The sequence below is a fragment of the Hypomesus transpacificus genome, chromosome 14 (assembly GCF_021917145.1).
Source record: "Hypomesus transpacificus isolate Combined female chromosome 14, fHypTra1, whole genome shotgun sequence".
Lineage (NCBI taxonomy): Eukaryota > Metazoa > Chordata > Actinopteri > Osmeriformes > Osmeridae > Hypomesus > Hypomesus transpacificus.
In genome coordinates, this window is record NC_061073.1 from 6,481,085 (window position 1) to 6,504,562 (window position 23,478).

General features: G+C 44.0%; 1 protein-coding gene across 3 annotated transcripts; it reads right to left on the reverse strand.

The window, feature by feature from the left end:
- Window positions 1-18: 18 nt before the first annotated feature.
- Window positions 19-23,477, reverse strand: tmem266 (transmembrane protein 266). 3 transcript variants are annotated; one of them, XM_047034153.1, is made up of 12 exons: window positions 23,272-23,477; window positions 22,241-22,900; window positions 20,764-20,865; window positions 15,578-15,766; window positions 7,023-7,177; window positions 5,949-6,022; window positions 4,948-5,004; window positions 4,642-4,780; window positions 3,482-3,597; window positions 2,776-2,968; window positions 1,640-1,702; window positions 19-1,541 (listed from the first exon to the last, which is right to left on the reverse strand). In XM_047034153.1, exons 3-12 carry the CDS (start codon window positions 20,775-20,777, stop codon window positions 898-900), a joined length of 1,644 nt encoding a protein of 547 aa, XP_046890109.1. In that variant the 5' UTR covers window positions 20,778-20,865; window positions 22,241-22,900; window positions 23,272-23,477; the 3' UTR covers window positions 19-897. The 3 variants fall into 3 exon arrangements, with proteins under 3 accessions (XP_046890109.1, XP_046890111.1, XP_046890110.1); XM_047034155.1 differs by lacking the exon at window positions 15,578-15,766 and having other exon boundaries at window positions 23,272-23,475; XM_047034154.1 differs by lacking the exons at window positions 20,764-20,865; window positions 22,241-22,900; window positions 23,272-23,477 and adding an exon at window positions 18,523-18,562.
- Between the last annotated feature and the right edge of the window lies 1 nt (window position 23,478).

A 23,478-nucleotide genomic window follows, 5' to 3' on the forward strand; every position in this document is an offset into this window, starting at 1 on the left:
ACTTACAGAATAATCAAATGGAAAATTACACAATACCTTTTATTCCCAAGTTTGCTTTAATTTGTTTTTAGTCTGCAATGATTTCCATAATCATTCTACAAAAATCCCTGTTAACAATAAAATGCAAAGGATTCATTTGCCACAGATTTAAAGCAGATCTTTTAAAGGTACATGCTATATTACTTTTTCTCTCCTTTTGACTAATACTTGACAACATCCTCAGTAACCAACCCTTCAAGTTTTAGAAGCTGAAACCCTGCTCATACACACTCTTAAAAATATTTCACTGAGCTTTTCCCCGATAGAAGTTGAATACAAATGTTAGCATTGATAATTTAGAAAGATAAATATAAGAAATAAGTTGAATGGAGCTCAACACTTTTGAACTCTGCAGCAGTGCTATCAAGGACTGTACTTTTAAGTCTGGAGACACTGATTTGACCAATTGAATGTTTGTGTCAAATGTACACTTCATTTCATTTGTCTTGTAATGGAGGATCTAGATTCATACCAAATTTCTTGTGAGAGGCCATGTCAGTCTAGTGTGTCCAATCCCTTAGAAAGTGTAAAAGGAGCCAAACCTCAAGTACCATACATTCCATATCACGTCAACTGTCTGCTTTAACCTGTTCAGGAGATTAGGCAAATTGTCATTTGCTGGTTTTTAGTTGGTGAGTTGTTCATATAGTCATAGGCATGTTCAATTCCTGATAGATGTTTGGTGCTTACACACTAGTGGACCTTTTCCTGGTTCTGGAGCTCCAGTTCCACAGAATCCACGTTTGAACCCAGTGACTCCAAAATAAGGAGTTCAGCGGAAAAGAGTTATGGGCCTGTGTGCTTACCCAATTAAGTTCCTGTTATGTCTGAGACATGACGAGAGATAACGTCCCTGTTCTATGTCTCAGGCAGGCAACGGACGGCAGATTCTGCTGACTCCATGAGCCTGCACTTCTCCTCCAGCAGAGGCGCCCTGCTCTGCAGATGGATGAGGGGCTTGGTGTGGAGCCCAGCCCTCTCCTGGTTCCTCTTGTTGTAGATGTTGAGCCTGTGCTCCAGCTCTGGGCTTGTCTTGGTGGAGCCGGCGGGGCTGGGCAGCTTGAGATTGACAGGGTCCAGGCCCTTCTGGGTGAGACAGGAGTCCTCCGACAGGGAGTAGAGCAACTCCTGCACCACAGCGCTCGGGGCTCCCCGAGGCTGGCTGCTCCCCAGGGCCAGGGGGCTGCAGTAGGGTGGGGGGTAGCAGCGCTGGCCGCTGTAGTCTGTGGAGGTTGAGGCCTCCCGGACGGTAGAGCTGCAGTCGGTGGTGGAGCCCAGCGTGTGGCTGCTCAGGCTAGCCTGCCGGCCGCTAATGCTGCTCCCAGAGTGAGACGCCATGGTGGAGACCTCGCTCACAGAGCTCACCGTCCTCTGCAGGCGGCTGGAGGGGACGGCGTCTGCGCTCACCAGAGATGAGGCCAGCTGGCTGGGGTTGTTTGGCAGGTGCACGTCGATGGCTGTGGTGGTGATCACACGATTAGCTGGGTTTGGGATGCCAATGTCTGGAATGACAACATCATACAACGGAGTCTTAGTTGTAGGCTTGGTACTAGAGGAATTAGTGAAATAAAGAGTCAGAACATGGGGGTGCTGTTCTTACCACTGCTTGGCTCACTGTAGTATTGGCTGATATAGTTGTTCATGTCATCTTGGACGATACGGTCTGAAAAACACAAGACACTGCATCATCGTATGTATGAGAACAATTGCACTTTTGCAGCTGGTTTGCTCACTGTGTACCCTCATGGCATAGACATGACCTGAGGTACAGTGCCAACAGGCTCACTGTAGTTCAGTGGTGATTTACAGATTTGAGAGACCTACAGGACAGAGAAGAGGTTGTGAATGATTTAGAGCCCATTGTGGGCAGCTCACTACCTGACTGACCAGAGTACAGCTGAAGTGGTTTGGAGACAGGCCTATGGCACGTTTCTCTGACCTGACGTTGGTCATAGTCTCTCTGAGTACCATCCAGGTCCCTAAGGACCCATAGATGGCTTCTATTCATTTAAGTTTGTGCTTTAACTATTCATTTTACAACTGTCCCAAGAGGAGGGGTGATCGAGCAGACTGCTTAGCGACAGAGACTATCGTTGTGTGATTAATAACACATGAGCATGTGAGAAGCAGGCCCAGTTAAAAGGATGTCTGACACACTGCTCCACTCTCCAAACCCAGATATACGGCAGCGGAGCGTGCTGATTTATGATTTTTTCTTCTTTTTTTATAATGGGCTCTGAGTTCTGACTTCACAAACACTGACAGCACTTTGTTCCTGTCCTGTAAGTTATGACCTGCCTCTGTCTAAAAGCTTTATGGCTCTCTATGCAGTGTTGGAGAGTAATTTCGATCTGAATTCTAAGGGAAGTGTTTGCCGTGACAGTATGTGATGCATTGTCCATTCATAATTAGCCAGCCTGTCTTTTGGCACTTAATGAAGTCACACCTGTTTGTGATCATGTTTGTGTTATCCTATATTTAAGTTGCTTTGTTAGATTGTTTGGCGCCCCTTATTACCATGTGTCCTGTAATCCTCATGGGGCCTAGGTGTGGCTTAATAGGTATCGGTTCTAGTACGTCAGTGGAGAGAACACATGTTCCTATGCTGTGCAGCCAACCAGCTACTTTGTATGACAAAACACGATCTGACATGACAAAGAGCAGCGTTCTATTCTCATGGCAATGACGTGACAATTTGTCCACTGCTAGAGTTACTATGTGTGTTGGTGTGCTTGCCTGCATTGACCCCTGCTTCTCTGGCCTTAGCCTGGCCATGGTGTTCCGGGCCTCCAGGGCCCAAGCCGGTCACCTCCTGGAAGCTGCTGCTCTGCTTGCCCCACACGTGGTGGATCTGCATGGCCGCCTCCCGCTCCGCTACCAGGTCCAGGTCCTGCTGGGCCAGGTGGGCCCTCAGCTGACGGATTTCAAACTGAGATCAGTGGGTGGGGGTGTGTGAGGGTTGGGGGTGTTGTGAGATGAGGAGAATAAAGAATTCAAGGCTTTTTCTTCAGTAGGGAATTGTGCTAAAGATCAGTCTCCTGCTCTCAGTCTTTTGACTGATTTACAGGATGTGAAGATATGAGCTGTATACATGGTAGCTGTACAGCACACTGTTGGCTGTATTGACAGACCTAGCATTGCATCACAGCTGAACTTTGAACAAATGTTGCTAACAGTAGGAAAAATGCCCCTACAGAGGGTGGACACGAAAAGGAAACATTTCTTGTTGAGCCCCCCAGTGACTTTCCGAAAGCTAACCAAAAAAAGGATGTTGAAAAAGATATTGAAAGACATCTATGTCTTTATCTATTAACAATCTATTTGCAATCTATTTACTAGATTGCAAGGAATGTCTTTTCTTTATATCTTGCCACCCTCTGCTGGTTACATGTTTGTATGGCAGGCAGAATAGAGAAAGTAGGGAAGAGGTGAGAGGACGTACGGCCTGCTCCTGGCAAATCTGGGTGAGACGTTCTAGGTGCTCCTCTCTCACTGCTTTGGACTTCTCATACTGCTGGATCTCCAGGTCCATCTCCATCTTTACCTGCAGTACATAGGCTGGGCCAGGGAAGATCATGGACAGATAGCTTAGCCCAGATGAAAGTGTAATGAAATTCCAAAGAAATCTAAATATCTATTAAAATGGTTAAAGGAGAGTAAATATGAAAAAAAAAATATTTTCTAATTATAGTTGTTATTGCCACCTTTGTGAATAAATAGACAAACAGAACTTAGAATTTGACAATTTTACATGAGCCCTGAAGTCTACTTGGGTACATTGACATTGTACCCAACATATGGAAGATGGAAAACATTAGAAAATGAGAAAACATGATCTGACATGGTATGCACAGCATTCTATTCAACCTTGTTTCAAAATATACTTTTTAGTTGTCACAAAACATACATAATTTACTCCACAGAAAGAGCTGGGGCATGTATGTTAATTAGTTTAGATACTTGTCTTTGAACTATCTTGGTGACCTCCCCCGGGGCTGGCAAACACACTGTTATAGTCTATCAAAGTTGTGCAACAATAAACTGTTGCTTTTTTGATTAAATATTATAGTGTGGTGCAGTGTACTTAGTGGTCTGGAATTGCTTTTTCCACAGTATAAAAAAGCCTGGTAATAATGTTTAGATGCTGTTCATTTTTTATTGTTCCTTACCCTCTATGGCTCAGCCAATCATCAAATCTTGTAAAATAAATAAATAAAAAGATTTTGTTTTAAAATTTCTGCTTGTAAAAGTGAAACTCCCTGCTTGACTATTTAGTATTGATCCCCTTCCAAGGTGACAATTGTGTTGGTTGTCTCCTTCATGGTGTTGGTGTTGTTTCTGTGCATCATTTTCCACCTTAGTGTACTGTATATTCACTTACCACAAGGGGGAGCTCTATTGATTTCAGTAAACAACTGTAGAAGTGTACATGAGTGTAATGTTTTTACATGATTTTTTTAAACATATAAGCATAAACAGCAAGATGCCTGTTAAAATGTTGCCACTATATCTGTCATATGGAGGTGACACTACAGACACCATCCGCTTCAGAAAGCTGACAGTGGAGGACGTGACATTGGGCCTGTTTTCCTTGGGCCTCACCGTCAATGATCCTCTTGACCCTCCAGATCCGCAGCGTGATGATGAGGCTGATGGCATCCCAAGGGCTGCTGGGGCCATTGGCCACTGTGGACGCCACCATGGGAGCCAGGGACAGCACAATGACTGCACCGTCAAAGACCTGTGCGCGCACACACACACACACACACACGTAGACACAGACATACACACACAAACCATCATAACTCAGAAATTTGGGGTTGGTGAGTTGAAGTATGACATTGAGGGAATGACATTGCAGTGAAACTGGGCACACCACAGGACTAATGGGACCCCAGGGGGGCTTACCTCCACTTTGTTCTCTATGTAATCCCATATCCCCAGCACCACAATTCTGAACACAGTCTGAGAGGGAGAGAAAGAGAGAGGGAGGGTGGTAGAAAGCGAAAGAGACAAGTGGTTAGCTAGTTGTAAAACTGGGCAGCCATGTAGTATATTAGATTCACAGTTCCTTTAGTTGTAAACACCCTTTCGAAATATGAGTGCCTCAGCGAAAGTGAATTGCAGTCGGAATTCCATTTTCGTTCATTCGTGTGAAGAAATTCATCTTGGACGTCATCTTCACACACTTCACAGCCACCGTGGTGGGAGTTTGAACCAAACAATTAGAGTCACTGCATCCTATGCATACTGCTGACTCGACTAGGGGTGCAGAGGGCAACTGTTCTCCTTTATTCTCTTTCCCCCCTCCCCCCTCCTGCAACTGAAGGTTGCAACTGAGCAGAAGCCTCTATGCCTTACCTTATACCTTAAAGAACCCCTGTGGGATTACTCCTTATTGACAACTGGAATTCTTCTTGGCAAACTAAGCAGTAAACCAGTCAACAAAGAAGAAGTAAGACAAATACTGCAGGCTTAAGGCCCTGATGTTATTTACATTTTGAGGTGAAACTGAAAAAAGTGATTGTGTTGGGGATCCTTAACACGCATCAAGACAGACCAACTGTTTTCTAGCAAGTCAATAGAAGTGACACGTTAGCTGTAAGTAAGATAGCAGACTGAGATCCTAGGAACCAAGGAGTGACTGAACCTTTTATGTGATGCATACTTCTATGTATTAAGGAGAAAAGTATTTCCAGTGATTGGTGAGTGTTGTAATTTGAATACAGCGTCTCTGAAGCTCACCTTCACCTCCCAGACTTAGTGCACGATGCAGCGTTAATCAATATTCAACCGCATCAGCTGTAACTGAGCCTGCCAAAGTGGTTACACTTTGAGAGAATGAGTGAGAAAGAGAAAGAAGGAGAGAAAGGGGAATAGAGAGTGAGAAAGAGAGAGTGAAGCCTCACCTCAGTGAAGAACAGAGACAGGATAACCAGGCTGATCCAGTGGATAATGCTGGCAAACTGGAACGCATTGTTAACTGGGGAGAATACATACTTCACTTCAGAGATGACTGTGTAGTATGTAACACACACACACATACACACAAACATACACGTCTGTCTGTCCAACCGCGTTCCTATTCTTCAGCCTGATTGTGGGACCGCTCGGTGATGCGTCGGGCTGTCAGCCGCAGCACTTCTCTTCACGCGCCACCTCCCTTCCCATCTGTCTTTGTTTGCTGCGCTCAGTGATCTGTCCGTCAGTCCATTCATCTTCCTCCATCCCTCCCTACATTTATCTACCAGCTCGGCCCCTCTCTCCATGTATTTGTCCACTAATCTCCTTCCATGCATTTGTCTTACTTTCCCCTCCAACTGGCCCTTCCCCTCGATCAGTCTCATGGGACTTGAAAGGACTCAGATTCATTTAGATACATCTGGGCCAGGCTTGCATCCTTCACTCAACGCTCTGACATCATCAAAGTCATGGCTCCTGACCTTCCAGCCAGTGATAGATGTGGAGACCATCGCTTTTGCCAGTTGATAATGCAGATAAGGTCTGACCGGCATTTAGACCACCTGACACACTGTGTTGTGTCAGGAATACTAATAGGCATTCTCCTCTCTAAGCTGCAGGGAGATCAGGTCCCAGACCTGCCACTGGCACGGCACTAATCATTACTGCAGGCAAGTACACAGTCACTGGCACATCGCCAGCATGATCTCCTCATCTTCATACCTGGGAATCCTGTTTCAGCACACGGCAAAGTGCTGAGATAAGTACAAAAATAAGACAGACAGATAGGTGGGCAGACAGACAGACAGACAGACAGACAGACAACAGAAACAGAACAGAAAAACTGAAAGAAAGAAAGAACAAAATAAAGACAGACCACAAGAAAGCAAGAAAGAAAGACGGACAGAGAAACAGAAATAAAGATACACAGAAGAAAGACAGACAGAGAGACACAGAAAGACAGACAAACAGACACAGAAAGACAGACATAAAAACATAGAAAGACAGACAGACAGACTCACACTGAAGCAGCTTGGTGTCGATGAGTAGCTCCAGAGCCAGCAGCAGCACCACCAGGAGGACGCAGGCCACCAGGAACCAGTTGAAGGCTGCACTGAGCAGACACACCTGCCACAGGGCAGCTCTCCGCCCACAGCATGGCTTCAGCCAGTTCGACCTGATCACAGGACACAGAAACAGAGATGGAGAGTCCGAGAATTAGAAAGGATACATCGATGAATATGACTGACAAAACTTAAAAGGCATTTTTCAAAGCAGTTATCTCTAAATGTGTTCCTACGACTCAACCGTTGGAGGTTTTGTATTAGACTATCTCATTCTGAAGCACCATTCCACTGCCAAATTGTGTGTGCATGCTAAGAGCCTGGTTCCCTTGGCTCCTCCATACTGGGAAGCTGACCCTATCGCACAGCTCTTCCAGGCTGCATCACAGTGGAGGCTGCATCCACACCATCTGGAGGGCACAGACTCCTACCCTCATCCTCAGCCAAAATCATGATTGCTGAACAGCATGATGATGCCTTTATCTAATTTCCCTGACAACGTTTGCACCCTCACAAGGTTGTTTTTTGCAGCACCTGCTCTGAGAGTGTCAGGACACAGAGAAGCTGGGATCTCTTTAAACCCGTATGTTTGGTCATCACCACAGTGTCAGCCCAGATATTCCCCCTGTTGGTTTAACAGTTAGTCCTGCATAGATCCCTATTCACATTCTCATGCATTTCCATTTGCTGGAAAAGCAGTGTTTCCCCGGTCAGCAAGGTCCTTGTCTTGGCACATCCTGTCTGCAGAAGGGGCTGTCAGCTCTGCCTTAAATCCACCCCCGTTCCCCCTCTGTGTTCCACCAATCTGCGACTGTGACTGGCTCAGGCTCCCGGGGATGTATGGTCAATAAATAATGACAAATCTCCAAGAGACAGACAGGGCTTTCCTTTCCTGTCACTACTCTGCATTCAACTAAAAACTTCCTCTGACAGATCCAGAGTCATTATTTTTATTTTTCCTGGTTATCTTGGGGCAACACTGACAAAAAACATGTTCCTTCAGAAAAAGCAGCTATTTACTGTCACCGGTTCCTGGCAGAAGAAATCCTCCAGTCAACCGTCTAAGGACAGGAGAGGAAAAGATCTGACTTGCTTCAGCACAGAGTAGGCTAACAGACAGAGGGGCTGTTCTTTGAAAGGCAAAGGAGCTGTGCCAAAATGATGGAAATGTAGAAGATGGGTGCAAGGGCATGAATGGAGAGAGAGACAGATTATGCAGTGAGAGGAGCTAGTTTGCAGCTACAGCTGTACCTCCGGTGGAGGTCTAGATATCCTGTCCTGCACGTGGCAAGGTCAGCAGAGGGGCTGGAGCAAGGCCATGCTGTGTCAATGAGCTCTCCCAGGGGCTAATTGGCACACTCTGCCCGCTGCAGCATTGCCAGTCACTCCATGCCATACTGGGCCAACAGATTAGAACCCCTGAGGTGAGAGATACGCAGTGGAGGATAGAATGGCTTTATTAGCTAAAGACCTGCATCACCTCCACTTGATAGTAATTAATTTATTGGGAAAACATTGTCAAACCTCATCGGTCACTGGGAGCAGTGGGCAAAGTAAACTATTTATTTACATGCCTAGTTTCACACCAGCTGACTCTATTAGTGGGCCATTAGTCATAACAGCTCTTCCTCAGCCTCCCAATTGACACATAGACTAATCAGACACCTTAGTTAGGTTTCCCGAGTGAAAAGCTGGATTTAGCATATACTGTATGGATTCATAATTCATTCTGACTGCTCCCTCAAGCTAGGCAGAAAAATATATTAATTTAATAAACCCAGTAAAGAAAAGCTTGTCTGGAAGCAGAGTAAATGGCCATGATGGATTACTTGAAACTCAGAAACTTAATTTAGGGGAAATCACTTTAAACCTTGAGCACTGAGGACCTGAAGTATTTATGAGGAAGTGAAGCTGCATCAGAGGTAAAGTTATTTGAGTGGGAGAGGGAGAGGGAAATAACCTCACTCACAGCAGGTCATGGCCCGTTCAGATAGAAAAGGCCATACTTCAAGCATTCTCTCTTTCTCTTTCTCTTTCTCTTTCTCTTTCTCTCTCTCTCTCTCTCTCTCTCTCTCTCTCTCTCTCTCTCTCTCTCTCTCTCTCTCTCTCTCTCTCTCTCTCTCTCTCTCTCTCTCTCTCCCTCTCTTTCTCTCTCTCTCTCTCTCTCTCTCTCTCTCTCTCTCTCTCTCTCTCTCTCTCTCTCTCTATCTCTCAAAATCACACACACACACACACATTGCTATTATGGGTGTGGAGCAAGGAGGAAATGAGAGATGTGGAAAGCAGTGTTGTGTGGACAGGTTTATAAAGACATCAAGGGCTGGCTGCAGTAGTAATACAGCCAGGGGAGATTGAACTGTGGCTGACAGCACAGCAGAGGGAGAGGATTAAACTGATCAATACTGGCCAGAGGATGGAGTTGATGTGAATGTACATGGGTACACTGGCTGTGGCAGTCCTCACAGTAGATGGGACAGAGGGGACAGACTGATGGACAAGGAGCAGGTGTCACTTCACTACAGGCTGACAAGAAGCTAGGGTGGCTGGTGTCAAATCTAGGGAAGTTCTCTTGAATTTCCTGTCTCTTTTAACTGAGCCAGGACTAAAAACAATTGAAGACAATTACGTTTTTTTGTAGGCTTGATTTGTCTGGCAGTTAAAACAAAGGGGCAGTGTATGTGTGTGTGTATGTGTGTGTGTGTATGTGTGACAAAAACATAATGAGTTTCCAGTACAAATGCAGAGCACAGCACTGCTGTAACAGTGAACTTACACTTGAATCCCAAAGGCCCACAGAATGAATGATGGGGTATTGAGTTGTGAAAGAAGGAAATTGCAAAAGTAAAAACGCAGTCCAAAAGAAACAGCTACAGCACGAACTCTGTCAGTCTGACTCTAATATTGATCCTTTACTCTCACTGGGGTAAATGGCATCAAATGCTACAATTCTAACAGCCGGAACACCTCAGTCAGTGTTGAGAGTAGTTTTTCTGAAGCCAAACTGTCAAAGTATGAGCTGGCATAAATGGAAGAGTTGCACTATGCCAATGTTCTGAATAATTGATGGGAGCTCTTGATTTATGTCTAAATTGCACGTTTACACCCCAGCCAGTGTGCTCTGTGAAAAACGCCAACACATTAGTAATCAGACCAGTAGCAGCTGCCATGCCATGACTGTTGATTCCAAGGATATCAATTGTGACTTAGGTCTGTGAAATATGGATTCCCCCAATTCTGTTGTTCCCTCCTTGGGAGGAGCTAGGCTGGGAAAGACATTCACCAGCTATGAGCTACTTGATATATTTTTATATATATTGGATATTGGAAGGTTATACACCAAGACTAGATTTATGCAGGGTATTGTAACCAGCAATAATCACTGTTTCATCAAAGCTGAGCAAGCCGTTCTGCTTGTCTCTGTACGGATAAATCTATAACACCATGGTTCCTTCATGTGTTAACTCCAACCACTTCACACCAATCTGCCACACTCACTAGGTATGGTCAGCAGAGGATATGTGGGACCTGAGAGGCCGCAGGGTACATCAGTGAATTTTAGAGGACTCTGTTCCCTGTCTGGCTTTACAGGTTGCACGCCTCGCCTTTTTTTCTCCTGACGTCTGTTCATTCTGTGATTTCCTTTCAAATTCTCCATGGCTGCAGATCTTTGCTAAGAAGCCAGTGTTTTCACAAAAAGCATGGATATGCGATTTGGGCTCGATTGTTTTAAAATCAAGACAAATGTCTGTCTAACAGCAGGCTACCTTCTCTGTATGTGATCAGTGCTGAGTCATCAGAATCCTCATCACAGCCAATGGGAATAAAGTCCCGAGATGGAAAAACCAACTAAGCATTAAATGTGCTGAATGTGGCTCATGCCGTTGTTATCACAGACAATCAATTTAACATTTTAGAGGTTCCATATCTGCTCACCATTACTCACACCTACCACTGGGGGATTAGCAAATATTTTCTCACAGAGATTTAGCCAATAAAATTCAAATGACTGTTTGAGGGAGAGACAATTCCTTATTATGGAGCTAGTTGTCATTGAGCATGATAAACATGGCATAGTCAGTACACAATGTAACCTTAACACAAAAAAGTATGTATTTAGCACAGTATAATGAACTTCGATAAGAGACCACATCTTTTTTCCCTTTTCTTTGTACACCTCTAGTAGATATAATGTGTGGTAAACTGGAAAAAGGGATTCCGGCAGGTCTTTGGCAGAGAAATTGTCTTTTAATACAAGGAAAATGGAGACGGATGGGCCTACATCTGTAGAGCAGCAGACAAGTTGTTTCTGATAAATGGGTTTTCACCATGGCACTTGATCTCTCTTGCTCTCAGCCCAAAAAGCAATCTCACACTTTGCATGTCTGTGAATATTAACAAACCCTCAAACCCTGGCCTCAAATGTCATCTATTGTGTTGCATATGGTGTCAGGCTGCTGAGCCAATTAGATGGCGAGGACTGCTCTTCTATGTGTTTGAAATGGAGCCAGTGAGAAAATGGATAAATCCCCCTCTTTTTACACATATCTGTCCTCTGAGAACAGGTAGAGTAGCACTCTGGGGACTCACCAAATTCTCTACCTGCCAACATTCATTTGAAGCTCACATAAACACTGTCTTCTAGATATTCTGTTTGTCTTAGTTTTAATTCAGAAGACTGTCTTTACTTTATGTATGATTATACATAAATTGACAAACAATTGCAATGTAAATTGTACAAAAGACAGTAGAGGTTCATTCTGACCAGTTGCAGGATAAGCAGATTCCAGTAAAGCACTCTGAGCACTCTTTAGAGTCATGCAATCACTGTGGGCCGGCCTGGCCATGCTTTAGATCATCCATATTTCCCACTATTACACTACATTAGCCACACTGCTCTCACAGCAGCACCATACCGGATCGAGACCACCCCACAATCCAACATGGCTCCACATTCATCCATTGGAACCAGTTCCCTTTTTATTGTACAACTTTGTGAATGGGAGTGTGGCGGGACGAGGGTCCCTTGCTCGTCCTCTCTTCTCCTCCAGTCCCAGTGGCAGGTTTATCCAGATGGACCATCTGTTGCTGCTGCCCCGTGTCACATTTCTCACTCAGGCCCATTGAGATTGGTGGCATATGCTGCTGTTCCTCCTGCAGGGGCGAGGGACGAACAGACCTGGGTTGCAGATGGTCTTCCTGGGCCAGGGGGCAGTGCAGAGTGTGACAGGAGGGGAACACTCAGAGTGGGGCCTGAGAGCAGGGAGATCATCTTACCCGTAGAGGTGACAAGGCTTAGCCACTGTAAATTATACCATTGAGATTATACCAAAGCCAAGAAGCTATAATTTAAGAGTGTAAAATCCATCCATTAGTCTGGGATCTGATGGAATCTCATTCAGAACAGCACAGACTCCATGCTGCCCAATGACCTGGCCCAGTGCCAGGTATGTTGGTCAAGGGTTGGTTACAGGACTGGACTGGGACAAAAAAATGGCCCTGGCATTTTGCTCAGACCGGCCCACCACAATCGGTCAGACTTTGAGCCACTGCATCTGACATGAGAAACAGAGGGGGAGGGGTGGAGCCTGTTAAGAGATGTGATTGGGCCAGCCCAGTGTCAGTATGGAAAATGAACCGATGGGCCTCTATGTTGTAGATATGCTGACCAGAGGGGGGGCAGGAGGCACAGACAGATCTTAAAGCAACCACATACTTTTCCAGTCTCTAGTATGTTCTGAAGACGAAGGTCCAGTCAGAAGTCTATGAATAATTACTGCTCTGTATCTGCGAGTACTACCTATGTACTCTGTTTGAACATCCACACCCACTGCCGCTGACACCCCGCCCCCCCCACACCTCCGCAACACATTCTCTCTCTCTCTCTCTCTCTCTCTCTCTCTCTCTCTCTCTCTCTCTCTCTCTCTCTCTCTCTCTCTCTCTCTCGCTCTCTCTCTCTCTCTCTCTCTCTCTCTCTCTCTCTCTCTCTCTCTCTTTCTCGCTCTCTCTCTCTCTCTCTGTCTCTCTCTCTCTCATGTACGCTTCTGGAGTGACATTTTTTCGTGTTCAACAAATAAAACAAAGGTTTTCAATCAAGCCTGGCTGTAACACATGTTATTGTCCGCAACAAATAAAACCCTTTAATTTTCATGCTCTGTTGATATAGAAAAACATCTCTGTCAGAGTTCAGAGAAGTGTCAGTCATCTCATTCTGCAATCTTACTCACATAAACATAACCCAAGAGTACCAGAGGAATATTATCAGATTTCAACCTCTCACATAATTACCAAGCAGTGTTGACACTGCTACAACAATCCATTAGGCCCCATGCTTGGTAGCTATTCCCACGCTGGCTATACATAGAACTGTAGAAGGTGTGCCTGTGTATTGGAATAACATTGTGCCAACAATAGACAGGAAAGTACATATACTGTGCGAGCATGGGGGTATCATTGAAATTAAATTACGTGTAGTAATTCAGCCTAATCAGTCTGAGCCATTCTTCTGATGCCACTTGAGTGACTCATGAAGGAAACCAGAACTGGTGACATGTTGTGTGCGTAGCTACCTTTCTAACCAAAGCTTACAATGAAGGTACAGTGAAACTTGGATGACATAGGTGGAATGTTTGGAATGCCTGTGGTTTGAAAATCAAGAATTCCTATCTAAAACGTTTAAGAACTCCTTGCCACACAGGTCCTTGTGATGATGATCAGTAGGGGGAATGTGCTAAGGTTATTTCCCCTCTCTAAAATTAAAAGCTCTACACAGACTGGCTTCCTACTTCAAGCATTCCTGAGAGAAACATGTTGACACCTTGAGATTTTTCTACACCACTATTTACCCTCTCATGGGGCTGGGAAGTCAAATGGCCATACTCTCAAGAGATATTCACACTGAGAGACATTACCATGTCTGCTCCTCTGTGATTTGAGTGTGTGTGAGGTGTGTGTGCGTGGCATGTGTGTGCATGACCCCTCTGCTTCCCTTTTCATCCCTCAGAGAAACAGGGACAGGCTGTGCCCCATAGGTTGTGTTCAACTGACAACTGACTGTCTTAGCGGGTTTTGATAGCAGGATGGTGGATAGTATAATTAAGCTTGTGCTGTTTGTCTCCTCCTTGGGCATGGACCAAAACACCCCAGCCTGAAAGGCCTGTGAGTCACGCTTCCTGAGTGGACAGGCAGCTACACTGATGACAGGAAAGCTCAGAGTGGGGTGTGTCCAGTTTGCTGCCACAGGGATTCTGCAGGGAGGAGCATTAACAGCCCCCACCAAGGACAAGCAGGCCCCATGGACAAAGACAAGGCAGCAACCAGTACCTGACATTTTAGGAATTATACTGTGTTAACGACACACTTTGTTTTTTTACCAGACATGCACATTGCCGGGGGGGTGGCTATTTTTAGCTTAGAGAAATTGCTGCATCTTAAAGTGCAATTGTGTGAACGCACACACACGGGCATGTCAGCTCATGCATACTGCATGACACTACAGAAGCCACACTCAGATATTCTGAGCCAAAGTGAGAGGTGAGTGAGGGGTAATTCGATGCAACATCTGTTATCATGAGAAATAACAGGCACTTATTGTGGTCAATTACAATTGTGGATTGTCAAAGGGGACAGTTTTGGATAAAATCTCAAAGAGTCCTTGTGAAAAAGAAGGACCATTTAAAGGGGTAATTGACTGCAAAACCGAGTTTACCTTGTCGTAGTTGAATAACGACAGTTCGGTGGGTAAAATGGACATACAGTCAACCTCAAAGTTCATTGACACCTCTTTCCTATTCAAATCTCACAATTTGAAATTGCCATTGTAAAACGGTCGGTTTCCAAAAAGCCAACGAATTGACGTCATATCGGTGGTTCCCCCTTTTCTGGTCTGTACCTTTGTCACGCCCCAAAATGTACATACACATCCGACCGTATGCTCATCACAACCGCAAGCTGCAAGTATGATTTTGTCACTAACAGTTATTAGCAATGCTAACGTATCCTGTATCTAGCATAGGTAGAATGTGTGATGATTTAGTTTATGGCAATGGGGCTAAAGTTATTTCATTTTCCTGACTGTTTCATTTGAATAAACAACCTGTGTTGTCATGTAAATCTACAATTCATGATGCATGTTTGGCTATGTTGCGTCTTTGCTCCGCAGCTTCGCTCGTTGTAAACCAACCAATCAATCAGCGCGCAGCTCATCTAAATGTTCATGAGCATACCATAAAAGGAGAAAACCTCTTGTTTCATTCTAGGGCTATTTCACAGGGTTGCATTAGGGTGCATAAAACAGCACCCGGGCCATCTTCAGCCCAACCAATGTTACATAACCTATTCGGAGACCTCAAGGAACAACACCCTATAAAATCAGTCAGTGACCCCTTTAAAGGAACAGCTGTATTTATCAGTCCCACACAACGTTCACTGCGGATGCCCAGGATGCCCGGGTTCACGACTGAACCCATACACAGCTGCTCCATGGGATGGTAGTCCTGTCTGGGAGTGCTGCCTACCCTTCTCTGTTGTCCTCCTCGTCTAGGTTGGAGATGAGCTGGGATCCCGCCAGGGAGATGTCCAAGGCGGCCAGGGGCAGGTCTCTATAGGTGAAGCTGACCAGCTGGACGGGGGCCATACACTGGTTGTCCTCCTCCGCCTGCTGGGAGATCACCTCCAGCTCTGAGGCTCCAGCCTGGGGGGGGCCCCTGGAGGACACACACCACAGCACCAGGAATACCAGCATCAGAACACAGCCTAGCAGTATCACTGAGCTGTAAACACTCACTCAAGACAAGTACTCTGGTCCCAATTGAGGTCCTCCCTCTACAATACAACTACGTTTGGGCTTTGATGAAAGAAAGACTGTTTGGGGAACAAAAGCAATGGAATACATTCATTAACACACACATGCATTCCCTGAGACAGGAGGGTAAATTATGGCTTGTATTGTGGACCAACACAAAGATAGGCCTAGCACAAGCACAACTTCATCAAAATATGAGTCGAACAGAACATCCAGCATAATGGCCTTTCACAAAGAGAAGGGGCTTGAAACACAGTGTAGAATACCATACAAAATGTGAACGCCTGCAGAAATGACAATTCCACTTCCAACTTTCTCCCTTTCTCTCTGAAACATTGAAACTGAATGTGGGTAGCACAACAAGCCCATATACAGCTCAGCAAATAGAAAACAAGGAGAGGTCAAACCAAGAATGTAAGTCCTATATTGATTGGCACCCGTCCTAGTGCAGCCAATAAGACAACATCAATAACTTCAGCGCTGAAGAAGACGGGAGGACACTAATTACAACACATAAAGAAGAATAAACATTCTGGTAACATTCTGGACATGGGCGATGATTCTGCACCAGCATGCTGATATGTGGAGGTTAAACAGGACTAGCGAGCTTGGTCAGTGAACAGCATTAGATCAGTGTACATATCTGTATATGCACACTAAACACCTCCCAGTGAAATGTTAATGTAGTCAGACCTGCAGATGAACACAGGTCCTTCTCCTCAGCGACTTATGACTAATCCCTATTTAACATGCTCTCGTCAAAGGTTGCGTTCTCATCTCCATACTGTAGCTACCAAGAATCCCTTCAGATACACTGTCATTCTATGTACAGCATTCTATGTAACCCAAAATGAAGACAACCCTTTCAACTTGTCCTTCGGTCTACAGAACACAAAAGTCCTTCAGTAATGTTGACACTTGTCCCTCCGTAATGTGATGCAGTCCACACATGAGTGCTCAGTGGATCCTCTTCTTCAAGGATGATTGCTCCCATATTCACAAACTCAACGTTGGGTGCCTGTTCATTCTAATGTTATCTCTGGACTTGGCACTACTCCCCTCTGACCACTACAAGGATGCTAATCAGTCATGACAGACACAAACTGCTGGGTGCATCAAAATCCCATTTCCAGAACATCACAGGCCAGGCCAGGTCCCATTACGTGTCGAGCCTAGTTCAGTGGCGGGTTGCCATGGGAGGGGGTGACTTGTGCATTATAACCATCATACAGGCAAGAGTAGCCAGCAAAACCCGAAAGGCTGGCAGGCATTATGGCAAGCAATAACCAAAATTGTTGAGAGGAAGTATAAAGGTTAACACAGGGCACTAGTGGCTGGGGGAGATCTACCTCCCACAGAAGAGTCAAGCTATGAAGGTAAGACACTCAGGGGCCAGAGAGTGTTGCTTTGGACAAACACCCTTCTCTTTTATCTTCAACTTATCAATGGTTTCTCAACCACCCAACAAACCAGTATCTTTACCTTAGTCAGCTTCACCCCTTCAATGACATGAGCCAATCAAATCATTAACAGATTGGGAAGATCTACTGTCATTTGTACCACAGGAAACTGATCTTTTAGTGGGCAGAGAGGAAATAACTGAACCAATATCTCCTCTGTCTCAGCTTTACTGAATAGGTGAGGTTGTTTAAACTTTGATGAATGTTTAATGTTATCAGTCCTTTTTGTTAAAATGTTGGCTTTTTTGACGTTTCAATACTGGTATTCTTTCTTACTGTATATATCCAAGTACAAATTTAGTTTTCAAAAAATGTAAAAGCTTGATTAGTGCATTTAGTTTGAACTTTTTCCTCTTCGTATGTAATCATTGCCAAGAATTGACTTCACAGACAAACAGCCCTCCGTGGCTCTCGCCCCATTGTTTTTAGACAGCACACCTATAAATCACTCCAGCCACATCGATAGATGTATACATATACAATACTCTCCTGGGAAGGCAGCCCTCCAGCTGCTACCTATTACATCTGATGGAGGACACTTTAATGCAGCGACTTTAGTCACCGAAACGTCTCAATGTTTTGTTTTTGAATAAAAAGTATGTGAGAAATTAAAATGGCTATGCAGATATTTAGGATAAAGTCCGACAAGGGTTTAGCTTATTTACTGTTCAGTACATTCAATTGTTGTTAGGTGTCCAGTCACATCAATATGTCTGAAAGCAAATGCATTATTTTTAAATAGTAGATTAAATTAATCTAAACTTTGTAAAGAAACATCTAGGCAACAGAGACTTAGGTCACTGGTAGATGAAACTCATATCTTACCCGTAGTGCACTTCAGAAGAGGGTTTTTTTGGCTGCAACATCACAAATATTGCTACGCTCAACAGAATGGGAAACTGAATTAAATGTTATTGCACCGAATATTGAATCCTATGCAAACGAATCTTGCAGGGGTGCTACATTTGTCAAAAAATAATTCATATCTGCCATCCTACGAGAGTCATACATTTCTGACTGCATTTCCTGGAAATTCACGTTTCAACTCTACTGACATGAAATTACACAGAAGAAAAGCCTTTGAGAGCTAAACTGCTATTTCTTCTTAACAGGAAAATACACCATTTATAGAGCTGCATCTCCCTAAGAAAACAACTATTTAAAATTTGAGTAAGAGTGAAACATTATGCACACCCACATTTTAATGTTTTCCAGTACCCTCAAATACAGTCGTCCATGTCCTGTCTATTCCTGGAATTTCAAACTGCTGCTTCAGCACAGGCTGGTGTTTTGAGAGCTTCTGTATCATTGTGATTCTGTGTGCTTGCCGCCACACTGTTTCTAGCCAGCCGTCTACAACATTGCAACAGTGTCTCACCCAATAAGCCTTGACACCTGGATAGCCGCTCCTCTATGCACAGTAATTTAATTCTGATGTCATTAGGATAACAGGACCAATGTGCCAAATGACTTCAGGGGGAACAAGCCAAGCCTGCATACCCCCCCCCCCCCCCCCCCCCCCCCCCCCCGTACCCTATTTTTAAGGCCGTAGTCGATAAAAATGTATCACGTTTGACAAGAAACGTGTCATGTGTAGAGGACTTGGCAACTTTATGTGCGGAGTGTGGAGTGTGTGTTGAGAGTGAAGAAGACATAGTACCGTGTACTGGGCGTGCTCACGCACATTTAAAGAGGAAAAGCAGGTGCGGCCGTCAATCCATTCTTTCCCATCCTTGCCATGGACACCTCAATTAGCAGCCAGGGAAGATGGCTGAGAACAGAGAGCTTTCATGCTCTGCAGACAATCCAGCAACATCTGTCAGAACCCCAGTGCCAGCTGCCACACAGTAGTCAAGGAACAAGCCACACCATGACATCACTGAATGTAAAGCATTTTCAATAAGTTAACAAAGGAAAGAAAGGCTACATTCAGAATCAATTGAGAAACGGTGGCTCCTTTGAATGGACAATTTAGAAGTTATATTTTGACGCTGGTTTAAGCCTGACTGTGCTGAATAAAAAGAGTAAAAGAGTGTGCCCTGGATGTCGGAAAATAGAGTACATGTCTAATGTTCTGTAAAACTGTATAATACAGCTATCTGCATCTCTTCAAGATCTGAAGAATTTAGATAGAATATGGTAGCTAAATGGTGTATGGTTAATAAGTGGATCTTTAACAAGACAGGAAAGGCATGGTTCCACAGAAAGAATAACATTTCTCTGGCAGACCACGTGACCAGAGGGAGAGTTACAGTAAATGTTAGCTGACCTGTTTGAAACACACTGAGATCCTCCGGGTGTGTAGAGTCTTTTCTTTGTGTGCTGTATGGAACTAAATGTTCAAACAAGCCGGGATAAGGCCTGGAGAAAGAGCACCACAAAAAAGCAGACACAAACCACTATTGTCATGGGGTCATTTCAAGTACACTAGTGCAGACCTTCCACACTGAGAGCCTACAGTTTGTTTATTCAATATTATTTCACGTGGAAAATTATTTTATACGAGGACTGTTAAAAAGGCAAGGCGACTATTTTGTTCATATTGGATGTTCATATTCATCAACTTCTATCTGCATACAAACTGTAAAACTAAATAAAAAAAATCGATATTTTTACAATTTATATGAACTCAGTTCAAAATACTCATGACAAAATATATCTAAAAAAGTGTATCTCTTCTGTGTGTCTTTTGTATCTCCATCCCTAACTCAAAATTCTTCCTGGTAGCACTGGTAACTACAGACATACACATCGGGAAAAGGGAGAGATGATTTACACAGCCATCTAGTCTGGAGCATTGTGAAAATAGCTCCAAGCATTTCTCACTCCATGAGGATAGGGTTAGTTACTGAAGAACAACCACATCAATTCACAACTTTACATTAACCAAATGACACACACAACCAATTTTTGTCACTTAGTAGCCATTCTACACTATGCCGGCAACAATGCACCGTGGGATTGGTGCCCTGTGTCTTTAACCAGGACATGCAGCTGATTAAAACAAGTCTGCATTCACTTCCCCCGCTGCACCACAGCCCGCTCCCCTTCTATTGGTCCCAAGCACGGCTATCATCAGGATTCACAGCCTGTCTTTGGGACCACACAGAGAGTAATTATTAATAAGAGAAGATGACAAGTGAACATCCCTTCTGCATGCAAAGAGATACCAGCATAGACTGGGGAGGGTTTGCTGGCCGCTCTCTTTTAGAGGCTGGCTGACTCGAGGCAAACTCAGCTCCCCTGCTGATCCAGGCTCAAAGTCGCTGGCTGGAAGGGCATGAGGAAAAAAGCAGGTAGCACTCCTATAATCACATCCCACCATGCTGAGTATGACCATGATCCACAAGACATGACTCCACATTATACTTGCGTTGAAATATATAAAAATTGATATTTAGGAATCAGGAATAGGATTTATATGTCGTGTTTTACTCACTGGGGGTTGCTCATGTTGTTGTCTTGTTTGGAGTAAAGTTCCACGAGATATGACCCAGATTGGGATTGATAATTTCACCACAGCAGAGACTTCATTCCACACCTATGGAGAAAATAATAAACACTGACTCTAATTTGTACTAGCCTCAAAATTATCATATCACATGCATAACAAGCTCTTCTTAGCATATGAGAAAACTGAAGTGGAAATGTAATTGAAGCATTAAAGGTTTGAACAAATACTTGAGTTGGTGAGAAGCAGGAAAACACCCTGGCAGTACAGGACAGGTGAATCACAGATGCTCATGCTTTGATACAATGTATTTCTGGACTTGCACCTGTAAACTAAATGTCAGTGGTGAGGCCTCACCTTCTAAAAATCAGATTCAGTTTTCAGTGGCAATCTGAACATTTCAGACAGCTGCATGACTTTAGAGGTCGTTCAACTAAAGCTTCAATTGTAAAGCATAGCATGGCAAGGTTCATTCACAAAGCAACGTGTGGAGTGAACGAAGGCAGTGTGTTACAAGACAAAGAGAAAACCTTCAGACATTGATTGTGATGGTACAAGTGGTGACATACCAGAGTAAGATAGTACCACACGGCAGATTCATTTCTAAGATAAATCAATTGAGGACATTCAAGGGCTTTGCTGTGATATTGCATACTTGTTACCCCCCCCCCCCCCCCCCCCCAATGAATTATAACTTGAGTAAACACCTACTTTCACAAATATGTATCCATAACCCTAATTTCAATGAAGTGCACTTCTGTCAGCAATCAATTTGTCTTAAATCAGTCAAGTAAGTCGAAGACAATGTTACAGAAAGTAAAGATATCCTGACACAATAACAGACCTGGTGGGTCTTATGGGATATACAGTCCCACAGAGTATGTATGATAATAAATGAATGATCAACTACAACGTCGTATATGCACAGCATGGGCCAAGTCCCCTTTAATTTTCAGCTGCGGTAGTTTACTTTATTTAAATGCTAATTTCAACATTTATCACGGCGATCTTTTCATTTATTGCAGGCTACATCCTCTTTCATATCCTCGTTTACTAACCTATCTGCGTTCCTCCTTTTCTTTTAATAGCCTAGAGCCAGAGATTTAGGCTACAAACAGGATTCATCCTCAGAGACATGTACTTAATAGGATACAGCACAACTATTTTCAACATGAACGTGGCCTTTGTAGCTCTCACTTCTTTGATCTGCTCATAAAAAAATATTGTCGTTGTCATAATCAGGTGTAAAGAGATACTATTCTATGATTCTCTGTTATAGATTTAGCTTCGCTTTACAAGGAAACGCAATAGCGCTGCTACGTAATGGAATAAAATAGTCCTTTGAGCATCAGGACAACGGTTTTAAAGAATGAGAGAATGAAGGAGGATGGGGAAGTCAAAAGTATGGAGGCGTAAAGTGTGAAATTTAGTTATCATTATGCTGCTCTCTGACAATCAAACCTACCTTTACCGCTCTACATTGTAGAAAGTATGGTCGTGACTCCTACGCCCCTCGTAATGATGAAGGCAATTTCTCCCTCGCCGATGATCAATGTGAGGGATGATCGGTTCTAGCTGTGTGGTGTAGGCTGCGATTCTCTCCAGATTCGCATTGGCCAAGCACCCGTATTGCTGCTTTAAATCCAGGGCACAACAAAATAGCCCAGTTTCTACGGCCAGCACCATCATTCATCAAGATGCTGTCAAGTGTTTACGACCATACAATTGCCTAGATAACAACATATTCGAAACGGGAGGACGGCATAATGCACAACTCGTGCCTGATCACGGTGCTTCCCCCTTGATCACGCTAGGCGATCCATGTGTCCAATACAGGCGTCAAGAAAGGGAGCTGTCCAGGTGCTGAAACTATGGCATCCTATTACCTACAGATGTGCTGCCTGAAATCGACCATGAAATGAGATGTGATCCACGGTAAATCTAAATTCGTAGTGGAGTCTTCTGTGTCAAGTCCGTAAGTATCCACAAACGTCTTCTTTATGCCACCCCAGAAGCGTCGACGTAAAAACATTTGCGCTTCACTTCAGCTCTTCTACTTAGTTTGCCTCCCGATAGCATAACGTCTATACTAACATTAAATAATAGGTTGAAACTGGTCGTGAACCTGTAAGAATACATTCATGTTTTTAATCAGTTTTTTTTTACCTTGTAGGTTTTCATTTTTTTTTTTACATTTGAAATGTAGTGCAGCCACCACACCACGTATCTCCAAATTAGATATTAAAAAATGTTAATCTCCTCACTCTAAGGGCCTGTTACTAACCAAATGACATATAATTGTTTTACCCCTACATTTATTACCAATGGAAGACAATAGCATTGCAACCTGTTATGTCAACCTGTTATGTCAAAACCGTGGAACTGGTTAACGGTTCTAAGTAACCAATTGTGTTTTTACCAGGCAATTTTTGTTCGGAGGAAGTTACATGTCATATCATTACGAGGGCTGCAAAGTTCCCACGATTCCATTCATACCTGAGACGCTGACTCCAAAGCCTTCACAGCATACCATTGATTCCTTGCTATCTCACCAAGCCCAAAGTTTGTATACACAGTGAGACTGAAGTCACACAAACAGGCAATCTTTATGCCACGCCTGCTGATGAGCTGAGTGATGCAATTTAAATAACTAGTTTAATGCAGTCTTCTTTCTTGGCTGAATCCAAATATAGTCGGACAGTT